Raw genomic sequence first — 12150 nt, 5'->3', positions numbered from 1 at the left:
GAGGCACACTGAAGGCACCATTAGACTTAAAACTCCCTCCAAAAAACGTTATTGGATCGCGTCGTGTGTCTGGGATCGTGCAAAATGATTTCTCCCAAAAACGTTACTTCGCCTCTGCCTAATGTGCGTTCGGTTCAGAAAGTGAGTTTCCGTGTATGCGTCTGTTTGCTGTCTAGAGCTTGTTTGACGACAAGAAATCGCTAGAAATGAAATCCACAGCGGAGAAGACGCAGCAACGATGCGCGTGCAAAGCACAATTCCGAGCTTCAATGAAACCGCTGCCAATGGCCACAAATCCTTCGCACCAAAAGTGTAACCTGTGGACAATCGGATTGCCGCTCGAGCATCTTCGTTGTTCTGATCATTCGGGGTCAGAACGGGGGCGATCTTAGTAAATGGATTTATGGTTTGTTTTGCTCATCTCGAATGGAGTCAACCGGCAGGACAAGTGCAACAGCTTAGTGCGTATTTATTGCGCACACCAACAGCGGATCGGCTTTGTCTGCTGTCATGAAGACATTGTGTATGAGTTGGGAATTTGGTTATCTTTTTTTTACCAAAAAATTAATTCCTCAAATGAAACAATTGCATCGAAAAAGATGGCATCGAAAAGTAACTAAACATTGAAATTAAATGGTCATCAAATATGCAAGAATTTTGTTTCTTGGCGACGGTTTAGTACAATGCGAACATACGTTCAATGTCAGACTCTATGCTAATTCTTCAATACATGATCTATATTACATTTGCGTACGGTTGGCATCTTCAAGTACCAGCCTGACATTGTCGTCTGTGCATATAATTAATGATCGTCTCGCAAGCCGTGCAGAACGTACGGAGCAACAGTGTATTTTGCCCCTGCTAATCGATCAACAAGTCATTGCTGTGTTGCTGTACCGAGGACTTGCTAAGTGCCCCAAACTTTCCCACAGTTGCAGCGTGTGTTCTGGCTTGTATCACGTTTCTGTACAGTTTTTTTTCCAGTTCAGTTCTTTCCCCTTCAACGAATTAGTGCGACGCATCCATAAGTAGGATTCTGCGTCGCTCTTTTGTAACATGGTTAAATGGGAAGGAATGGCATGCTGAACGATTTATCAACCACAACACGTTCACGATTGCATAGGTTTTTGAAGCCTGCCTGTGAGCAACCAGCCACAGCAAAACAACGGCAACTATAAAAGCTTCGGCCGGCCGCAAAACGGGGGGAGAAGGAAAATTGACGAAAATTTAGCGCACCAGTCAAAAGCTTCGCGTCTCTGTGATATGCCTAAACATTTATCTTCTGCACATAAGTCATTATACGTTCGGTTTCGTGTGTGCAATCGGGATTTTTTTTTCATTTTAGGGATATTTAGGTAAATACGTCGAAGTGAGCGGTGGAGCATACATTATTTTTGTTCGGAAAAGGTAACACTGCGCGTTGCATTTATCAACCACTGACAGACGGTGTTTGTACAAAGGATTCATTTTGTACGCAAGTTGCAGAAAAAAATCTGCATAATTAGCTACCCAGTAATCGGGGGTTGTGGAATGTTTAAAAAAAATAATAATAAAATGCAGCTGCAAATAAACAAGAAACCCAATAGGAATGTTCGATATTTGAAGTTTTGTTTTAATACCACGATTATTTATTTATGGTGGAAGGAACACTATTTTATGCAGATCGTTGCATTGATCAACTTCCTACTGCACATAGTGACCTTTACCGATGGCCTATAGCAATGCAAATAACCTAAAATGGAATGTTATCTTAGCAGTTTCAATGGAACACATTATCGGAGTTCATTTTTTAAATATGTTTTATAATGATTTGCATACCAATAAGTCAGCGGGATATCTGAGTTAGGGTTTTGAATTTATAAACGATCGCCCAAAATATGTAGCGGGCTCGAGAAGTTTGTTTGCGATGGAAATCTACCCAATTAGATCGCTAACTGTGCTGCATTAATTTGTCCAAAACTTTGCATTTTCTGATGCCACCCCGTCGATGAAACCGCTGGTAAGCCGATGCATCTTAACAATAAATCTTTGCCCGTGATGAGTGACATAAAATATAAATTTAATTAGTGTTGGATACTGATTGCTTGGTTTTATGCATTGTACGGATGTCAAGCTCGATTTGGGAACCTATAAAAGTTTTGGCATTATTTCGTTCTTAAATAAACATTTTTTTACGGTGTTTTAAATATGCGAACTCGCATTTATCACAAATTCGATACTTAGATTCTCTGTTCATTTTGACACCTAACATAAAAATAACGTAATCTATCCGCTACGAACAAACGTTATAGAAACAGTCAAACATGCAACGGTCCTACTTACACGCAATCTCGAAGGGTTTGAATTGGTTTACGCTATGCGCGATGTAAGCTGACCGAAAACGTGATAATACTACGATGTTGGCAGGTTTCGAGGATTTCGTGCCGTGTGCGTGCACGATGAGATTTACGGTCGATTAAATGCAGCAGTTGCACATTTCTATCGGGAGCACTTGCATCAATCACGACACCATTAATGTCAGTCAGAATTTATTATTCAATTATCGGAATCAGAGCTACTTGAAGCGTTTATTTATGCGCCCATGTCAAGGAGTTTTGCGGTAACGGTTACATTAAAGCGGATTAAAGCCTCGGTATTGAGTGCGGTACTCCAGTGCGGCGGAAGCGTTGGATTTTAACACTTACAGGTGACTGCTGTTGATGTACGTTTTGACAATGTGAAGTGCAAGTTACGAGTTGCATATGACCGTACTCAACTCAAGGCGTGTTTGGCTTAAGACAAAAAAGGCAATTCCAGTACCCGCAAACCCCAATACCCGTCTGTTTAATGTTCATGTTTAACAGCAGTAGTGAAATTGTTATAAAATCAATTGCTCTTTGGTGTACTTTTGCTTCAAACGTCGTACCATAAACGGCAGTTCTACTTGGTAGTAAATCTTTCCGGAAAATTGGTACCGCTTTCGCAGGCTGCACATGCAAAGTGCACGTAAATCATTATTTTATCACGGCAGCCGTGAAATTATAGGCCTTTACTTTCATACCACATCAATACCGAACAGAGCGATCTCGGAATGGCTAGACCAAGACAAGACGATCGAGAGCAATAGTTGAACAGGCCAGAACCATCCCGCGTATATTAGCGGGTGAGTTGCAACATTGTCTACTGTCGGTCAGGCTCTCAAACCTCTAGACGTACGTATGCTTTACACCAAAGCTACTTGGAGAAGCAAGATTTATGTTGCTCATCGTCACTTTTGAGTCGAGTGAAATCAGGACTTGCATCACCGTTAGGTTTCGGAATGCAAACCAATGGCTGTATCGTGCCAAAAGACAAATGGCTTTGGTATGCGCGATCTTGAAAGGAAAGAGTCAGTAAAACACTGTATAGAGATAACGAAACGGTTTCATTTGCATTTAGAAAACGGATAAGCTATACATCACGGTTTCTATTTTAATAGGCTCATTAACTGGTTGTTTGGACATATTTTGTCAAAAGGTTTTCAATCCCACTTTCGATTCATTTCCCATCGGTTGTGTGTAGAGTTTTATTCTCATTATACCAACTATACACACAGTGCAAGAAATAGCTCATTAGTCTTCAACTCATTTCGTTACCACGTACACGCGTAACGCGCACCAGTAACTATCGCTGCTCACAGAGAACACTTTCAAGGACACTGCGCTACTAAACTTCTCGCCATTCTAACTAGTATCGACGGTCAATAATTCTGTTACTTTACAGATTTGTCCTTTGGTGGTCGGAAAAAGGTGGGTGCATCTAAAGAACGTGCCAACCCAAGTGCATTCAACGTCTATTTACTGTCGTTCGATAGTTGCAGCGGTATCCGCTTAAGCTGCATGGTTGAGTCGTTTCTCGACTGATCGATCGACTTGTCTGACCATTTTACGATTCAATTAAGCCACAATATTTGCATGCATGACTACCGCCAGTGAATGGCTAGGTCGGCAAAAATACCGTCAATAAATCTTATGAAATAATGAGAATTAAAGGAACGTCGTTGTGTGTTCCATATGACAATGATATCCTCAATCAAAAAATTAAATGATAAATGGAATGGCTTCAATGAAAATCAATGAAACAATTTAATATATTTTCAATTGATTTTTACTTTAATCTTTTGCTATTTGTTTTGCAAATTTAAAACTTCCTATGCCAATTTATATAACAATATATTTTTTGTCCTATGCAAATTCATCAAATAAAGATAAACATTCCAATCACTCAAATTGTATACTAATTATTCACTGATAACTGTTGTAACGTGGCTCAAAATCTTTATCGAAACTAATGTAGCCTGAAATCATGCTCGCTAATGCTATTTATTTATAAACACCTAGCGTGAATGACACTCCAAACCAGAGCAAAGCACTAGGACATCACAAAACCTCGTGCAATTCTTCGACATTGAATCATCGTTTGCATAAAAATAGCTCCACCCTTTTGCCAATAGCGGATGAGACGCGACAGCATATACTAGCACTTTACCATCACTCTACTCGTCCACAGTGCCCCGGGAATGCGGCGCTCAAGCATGATGGTACACTCTAATTACTGTAATTTCGAAGACTGATTGTTGTCTAGGAGCGAAAAGTTCACTGCACCCGTCGAGGTTTAGGTGCGTAGCACTGAATCGTATACGCTGCTAGTGAAATTAAAAGCGATTGGGAATTTCTGTTAGTGCTGAACGTATGCGGTTTGGGTATCGAACGACTTCATGCCTTAACCTTGACTTTCGCCGCGACGACCACCAACCAAATTTAGCAATTCAATCTAACATATTGAATGAGATTGAATTTTAAAAATGCCTTTGACTTTGTTTCATTTCTCCTTTCGCTGGTGACCAGACTTGCCTTCAAGGCATCTGGTATAAAACAATTGTATTATTGGTCACTTCAGTCACTAAGACAAAAAATTTACATAACCATATGAATGAAATGCTATTATTTTGTTCTAAAAATTTACCAGCGTAGATCACAAGAATTCCTGTGAAGGTATACATACTTAAACACCGTATTTATCATTCATTCATTCATTTATTGAACCTCCTCTGTATTTTTGTACATTTTCTGTATGCATAATTTGAAATTTTCCCAAATAAGTTAAGCCAGTTTTAAGTGGTTTCAGTTCGCGAAGACGCACTTCTTGGGGAAGAAGTACTTGACAGTCTTGGTGACCGACTTGTTGCTCATGTCCGGGTTGACTCCCTTGCGGATCTGCTGCTTGAAAAGCTGGGCAGCAGAATCGCTGGCATCACGGCAGTGGACGTCGACGTACTTTTGGATCTTTTCAAAAGCCTTGCATCCCGACGAGCAAGTAGGGAGGGCACGGTTGGTGAAACAGATCTTGTCATCCTGTTCAATATACTGGACACGGTGCTGCATTGCGCATTCCTTCTCGGTGTACTGCTGCTTCTCGAAGAAGTGCTCACGGTTCGGTTTCTCTTCCTCCGAGGACGACGAGCTGGAATCATCCGATTCGTCCGACTCCGATGACGAAGACGACGACGAGGACGAGTCCGATAGGTCAAAGTCCTTGTAGTAGTAGTTGTAACGCTGACGTCCGGCTTCCTGCTCACTGATGACGTTACCGAAGTAGTACTGGGGCTTCACACAGTGCTCCTGCGCCTTCTGGTGGTACTCGGCGAAGTAGGCCTGGGCTGGTCCACTGCAGTTCATTCCACTGAGCGCGTACGAGGCGGCAAAGTATTCGGGCTTGCGCATGACGCACTGATCGGGGGTGATGAAATCGTCTTCTCCCTCTCCATTGTTGGTACCGCAAAGACCGACGAAGTTGTTGAAGTACGACTGATCGGCGAAGAAGCGGGCACGGTATCCGTCGAACACGATCTTGATGTCGTCATCGCGGAAGCTGATCTCCAGTTCGTTGCCAGGGAGGGCATACACGCGGATCAGCGGCTGATCGCCACCATCATCGTTGGTGTACATTTCGACGGCGTACTTCTCGTGGATCTGCTGGGGCTTGCCATTGATGAAGACCATGGGGAGGTCCTGTCCGTGCGGGATGATATCGATGTTGTAATCGTTCTGCTTGTACTGTCCGAGGATAGCCTTCAAGAAGAGCTGGTTGTCCTCGCCGTGACGCGCCAGGATGGTGATCTGTTCGTCCTCGCCGAAGCCGTTCTTCCAGTTGTATTCGTAGTCCGAGTTGAAGAAGTGCGAGTCCTGAGCATAGAAGTAGTAGTCAGGCTTGACGGTGTGCAGCACAACGTGCCAACAGTTGCCAAGCTCGTAGTCGTAGGTCTTTCCATCGAAGGTGTTGACGAATTTGTTCGACACAACGCAAGACGCTGAAATGAAACGTAGACAATCATTATTAACCAATATGTATCGCTAAACAACGCACATGCAGGACGTTCGTGTATACTTACGGTGGTAGTTTCCGCGGTAAGCGTAGTTGAACATGCGCTCGTAGTAATCAAAATCGGGGTGGATGGAGAAGAAGTAGCGGGCGTACTCGCTTTCGATCGGGTAGTTCTGGATGGCGAAGCTGCGATCAGGTGCGTAGAAGGAAGCGTTGTAGTAATCGAAGTACGGAGCAAGCTGGAAGTCAATCTGGAACTGGTTGTGTTTGCCCTGGAAGAAGTAGTCCTCGCTCCAGTACGGGAAGGTGAAGTAGCGAGCGTAGTCGAAGAACTGGTAGGTCAGGTTCTTGGCATAGTTGGACATATCCTTGAACTCAAAGTTGAACGAGTACTGATCGAAGTAGCCGGCCTGACGAGTCGCGTTTTGACATGCGGGCAGTTGGAAGTATCCCTTGTCCATCTGCTGCTTGCAGCGCTGACCAGCCTCAGAGATGCGGAGGAAGTGGCGATATTGCTCGGACTGAATCAGCTTACCCTGCATCGAGACATGCGATCCTCCCTGGCACTTTTCGCCGTATGCGAAGTCCCAGTTCATGCTTCCGATCTTGTCGAAGTTCAGAACGTTCAGGAAGTTGAGCTTGGGCATGTTCGGGTACTGGTTGGTGGCTGAGAAGCACATCTGGAATTGCTTGCCAGAGAACGGAATGAACTGGTAGAAGGCGCTCGACGAGACGTACGGACTGAAAGACAGGAACATCAACAGACGCTCCTTCTCATCGACCGGGCTGTCGGCATAGGCGGTGGTGAACACAAACTCAGCCTTCTGCTGCTTGCCCTCGAAAACGATTCCGAAATCGAAGACATTCACATCGCTGTTACGAATACCGGCACCGGCGTTACGCATGAACTGCTCCTGACGGCGTTGGCTTCCGGCGTAGTACACGAAGGGCTGGGCGTAGTTGAACTCGTTGTAGTATCCAGAGTATCCGTGGCGACCCTTCGGGTGTTTCACATCGGCGGTCTGGAAGTCCTGGTCGTAGTCGGCCTGCTTGTGCTGCAGCACAAACTTCACATTCTTCACGCTGGTACGCTGAGCATCGTAGTACAAGTTCAGCTGATGGTAGTGGTAAGTCTCCGAGGCGAACGGATAGACCAGTGCGGACCAGTAGTCGTGCTGCTCGAGATGCTTCATCAGATAAGCATAGTCGATGAAATCCTTGTCGTATTTGGCCTGGAATCGCAGCGAAACTCCGAACAGCTCATGGCCGAACGAGGTGTCAAACGACTTGGTGGTCTGAGCACGGTCGTGCAAGATATGCACGCTCGGCTGCTCGGCCATCGGACGCAGATCGGTGATGTCCTTGTATCCAGTGTACGGCCACGAGCTCATGTGGAAGAGGAGCGTGTCCTTCTTGGGTTCCAGCGGCTGAACGTTCACTTCAAAGTCGTTGTTCTCGAAGTCAAAGCCAAAGTCGAAGCTGAAGGGGAAGTATCCCTGGAACTTCTTCTGGTAACCGGCGACGTAACGCTGATGATCGAAGGGCGTGATGAAGCCAACCTTGGCATCAACCAGGCGAGAATAGGCCACGTTCACGTCAGCAGATCCGTTGAACCAACGCGGCACATGGATGAAATCGTCGTACTCCTTCTCGGGGTATCCGGTCGGAGTCTTGTAGATGCTCGGGTGAGTGGTGGCGGAGGCCTCGAACTCGAATTTCATCAGGGTAGGGGTCTTCAGGCTGTAGGTGAACGGCAGACCGGTTGCCAACGGGAAGGCCATGGTGACAACATTCTGCTGGTAGAACTTGGTGACGTTGTATGCAAATCCGTCTTCGAAGTCTTCGAAGTACTTCTTCACAAGGCTGGGGAACTGCTCGATGGTCTGGTTGTTGAAGGCGAAGAAGCGCTCTCCGTTGAAGATCTGGAACATGAACTGACCCTCAAGCTCTTCAGCCTCCTCGGGGTCGATGTTCAGCAGCTTGGCAATGCGGGTGGTGGACCACTTCTGGAACTCCTCCTGGTTCTTGTTTCCGAACTGCTCGTAGTAATCGTTCTGGTACTTGTGGTTCTTGCTGTACTGGCTGAAGTAGTCCTTGAACAGGGACGGGTACTGTTTGTAGTACTTGTAGTAGTAGTCGCTAGACTTGTACTCCTGGTGCTTGTTGTAGCTATCGTATTGCTTGTCGAGCAAGTCGAAGAACGTCTCCATGCTCGAGACCAGGTAGTAGAAGGTCGAGAAACGCTTCAGGCCACCCATGTTCTTGCGCAGGTGGAAGAAGAATCCACTCGGGACGTAGTGGTCATCGGCAGCGATCTGGGAGAAGTACATACGGTACGAAAGCTCAAGTTCCTTGAAAGCGAAGTCACGCAGGTAAGTGCCCGAGTACTGCAGGCTGAAGTCACGCGGGTTCAGATGCTTGATGGCGGCCTGGGCGTTCTGAGCGAACTCGTAATCGTCATCGAACTCATCGGCCTCGGAAGCGCTCTCGAGCGCGGTCTTGACGGCGGCGCGCACGTAAGTGCTCGGGTCGTAGTGGGTCTGCTCAGCCATGCGCTGGAGCATGTACACCGGGGGCTTCGTACGGATCAGCAGGTACACTGCGGCACAACGCACCTCATGGGCGTCTCCGGTGTTCTGGTACACCTTGAACAGCACAGAGCGAGCCAGACGCGGGTAGTTCTCGACCAGACGGTCCAGGGCAACAATGAAAGCCAAACGCTGGAAGTGGGTCACTGGGATCTTACCCTCCAGGTACGGCTCGAACACGTTCAGGATTTCAGGATGGCCCAAATGTCCCAGACAGCGGATGTACACTTGCACCTTCACGCTGTCACCAGCCTTGACGGCTTCACGCAGCTGGTGCGCGAACCACGGCACAACCTTGTGGGCAACGATCTTGTAGTCGGCGTCAGCCAAACGGCCGAAGCTGTGCACGGGGTAGTAGTTGTAGGCAGAGCGGTTGTTGACCTGAGCGCGGTTCAGGAAATCACAGTAGGAAATCAGAGCCGTCGTGTTCAGATACTCCTGGTGCTGGACAGCGTTCGACGTCACCAGCAGGAAGTACTCGTGCATAACAGTCTCGGTCGGGTAGCGGATGGTCTTGGGCAGAGTAGCGATAACGCTGGCAGCTTCATCACCACGCAGTTTCTTCTCTTCGATCAGCTCCTTGATCACCTTGAATGCGGGCGGTGTACCGGCCTGGGCCAAAGCATCACGGAAAGTGTTCCAGGCGTCAACCTTCTTAGCGAACGACTCGCTGTGGTTGCTGCCTTCCTCGCGTTCCTTTTGCGAGACGAACAGCTTCTGGCAAACATCGTAGATGTCCTGGTAGTGCATGGTGCGCAGAACACGGGCCAAAATGGTGAACTTGTTCAGGGTGTTCGACTTGGGGACCTCGGACATTTCCTGCAGCTCCTCAGCGATCTCGTACGTCAGCTTGTAGGCATAACGGGAGGCATCGACGTTGTGGGCGTACTGGACGCTGTATCCCTTGTATCCGGTGAAGTAGGGCAGGAAAGGAGTCTGAGGGGCTTCCTTCATGCTTTCCGGGATCGGTTGGTAGAAGTCTTCCTCGCTGCTCAGCGAGTCAGAGTCGGACTCGGAAGAGCTGTAGAAATCGTGCTCATCGGACTCATCGGACGAAGAGCTGGACGAAGAGCTGTTCGAGTCATCGGAGCTGGACGAGTCGGACGAAGTGTCGTTTTGCTTGCGCAGACGGAACTGATCGCGCTTGTACGCTTCGTAGTATTGCTGTTCCTTGAAGGCATTCAGATCACGACGGTTGCGGTTTCCGCGACGTTCGGTTTCCTTCACTTGCTTCTTGTACTGCTCTGAAGGGCTGATCTTGTAGTTTTGCGGCTCCTCCTCCGAGCTTGAGCTAGAGTCCGAGGAGCTGGACGAATCGCTGGAGGAATCCGACGACGACGAGGAGTCATCGGTCTCGTTGGCGGGACGAACGAAGTTTTTCTTATCGTGAGCCATGTTGTAGCTGTACACCAGATCGACAAACACCTGACGATCGTCAGCCGGGCCTTCGGGGTACTTGTCGTAGGGCGTGATTTCGTTGAGCGTCATGTTGACCTGAGCGTAGACCATGGCCTTCTGGCTGTTGACCAGAGACGGGCTGACGACAACCTTGTTGACGGTGGACACCGACTGAATGGTGTAGTTGTACCAGTCACCGGTCAGATACATCTGGGTCACTTCCGACTTGGTCATAATGTTACCCATCTGGTTGGTGTTCGGCTTGAAGTCGCTGAATCCGCTGAAGCCAAAGTGGAAGCCCATGCGCTGCTCGCAGTGATCGAAGTTGCGGGACTTGACGACATGGAACACATGCTGGTCCTCCTCGAGCCACTGGGGCTGAGGAACCCATTCCTTGTGGGACTGGAAGTGGAATTCCGGGACGGGGTTGACATCATACAGGGTTTCACATTCGCCGGTCACCGATGGCTCCATGGTCTTGTACACACCGGTGAGGGTGTTGTTCTCCGGGAACTGGTTGAACTCCGACTTGACCACGTACGCACCCTGAGTGTCCAGCTGGAACTGGCTGACCCAGCCCTTGAGCATGTTCACTTCGTGGTTCGGGACGGTCTTCTCAACGTAGAAGCCCTTGACGGCTCCCTTGTTGTAGTAGATTCCGAAGGGCTTCGAGCTGAACGGCATCGGCTGCCATTTCAGGTTGAAGCGCGACAGTTCAGTGCGGTATCCGCGTGGCAGATACTCGTTGAATGCCGCGTACTGCGGACGGTCAATGTAGGCAACGACGTAGTTGTGATCCTTGGGACGGATCACCAGGTAGCCGTGCGTCACAATGCCAGTCCAGTAGTCCTCAAGGTCCGGCAGAGCGGTCATGGTTTTCGTCGTCACGTTGTACACGTACTCCCGGTTCGGTTCCCAAGCACCGAACTCGAAGCCCGTCTTGTTGAACGGGCGGGAGTAGGGGAACTCATACTCGTACGAGTATTGGTACGCCGTACACAGCCCCACTGTAAAACAATCAGAGATTAGTTGAGCCGCAGGGATATTTTTCGAGCAACCTGGAAGGATGCCTTCGAATGCTGGAGCAAATGACGAGGTCTAAGAGCACTTACCAAACGTGAGGAGAAGTAACTTCGCAATCATGGTTCGGTTGTTCTCAGATGCCCGGATGCTTTGATTGCACTCCAAAGCTCGAATGTGCCTTCTGGTGGGCCGCGGATCATCTTTTATACCTCAATTTTGCTGATAGATTTCAATATTCTCTTATCAGTAACCTCATTCATGAAATCTGTTTACATCTTAATTGCAGGAACCGTGTAATCAGTGCGCTAGGTTGGTACAGTATCAGATTTCTTTTTAGTTTTTTAGTTGTTTAGACAAATTATATATAATGGTATTCGATTACTCATTTTGGAATTTTTAATACTTTCAAAGGATCTGTCTAGTTTCGAGACTGCGGAATAGACGCTACATTTATTTATAGAACAAATTTCATGATATTCAGCAAATGTAAACCGTGTAACGGGTTTTGAAAGTCATTGCCGTTTTTTGAGATCATCTCTCCTAAAGTCTGAGCATGATATATACATTCTCAAACATCTTTCTTGTCTCTCTGCTATTTTCCGTACTTTTTCCTGCACACACTCAGTGTTGGTTGGTTTTCTCGCAATACATAGCAGGAGGTATGTTTTCTACCATGATCGTATAATGTGATTATTCGTATGCTCTGCTTAAAATAGATCACATTCGTGTGGGGCTGCCATTCTCGTCAGGTTTTCCTGAGAGTGGTATTTTCTTTGGTTAAGCAAATGAGTACGTGCCG

General features: G+C 47.2%; 1 protein-coding gene across 1 annotated transcript; it reads right to left on the bottom strand.

The window, feature by feature from the left end:
- Window positions 1-5141: 5141 nt before the first annotated feature.
- On the bottom strand, window positions 5142-11471 carry LOC128709511 (vitellogenin-A1-like). The gene is made up of 3 exons (XM_053804515.1): window positions 11441-11471; window positions 6410-11335; window positions 5142-6328 (listed from the first exon to the last, which is right to left on the bottom strand). Exons 1-3 carry the CDS (start codon window positions 11469-11471, stop codon window positions 5142-5144), a joined length of 6144 nt encoding a protein of 2047 aa, XP_053660490.1.
- Window positions 11472-12150: the final 679 nt, after the last annotated feature.

The sequence above is a fragment of the Anopheles marshallii genome, chromosome 2 (assembly GCF_943734725.1).
Source record: "Anopheles marshallii chromosome 2, idAnoMarsDA_429_01, whole genome shotgun sequence".
Lineage (NCBI taxonomy): Eukaryota > Metazoa > Arthropoda > Insecta > Diptera > Culicidae > Anopheles > Anopheles marshallii.
Note: the sequence above shows the minus strand (reverse complement) of the source record. Positions and strands in the feature narration are given on the sequence as shown.

What these genes read in the sequence shown, in the direction of transcription:
- LOC128709511 (XM_053804515.1), bottom strand. Translation starts at nt 11,471, where the DNA reads ATGATTGCGAAGTTACTTCTCCTCACGTTTG. An exon ending in GTTACTTCTCCTCACGTTTG is followed by an intron (nt 11,336 to 11,440) that starts GTAAGTGCTCTT and finishes ATTGTTTTACAG; the next exon opens with TGGGGCTGTGTACGGCGTAC. An exon ending in TTACCGCGGAAACTACCACC is followed by an intron (nt 6,329 to 6,409) that starts GTAAGTATACAC and finishes GTTTCATTTCAG; the next exon opens with CGTCTTGCGTTGTGTCGAAC.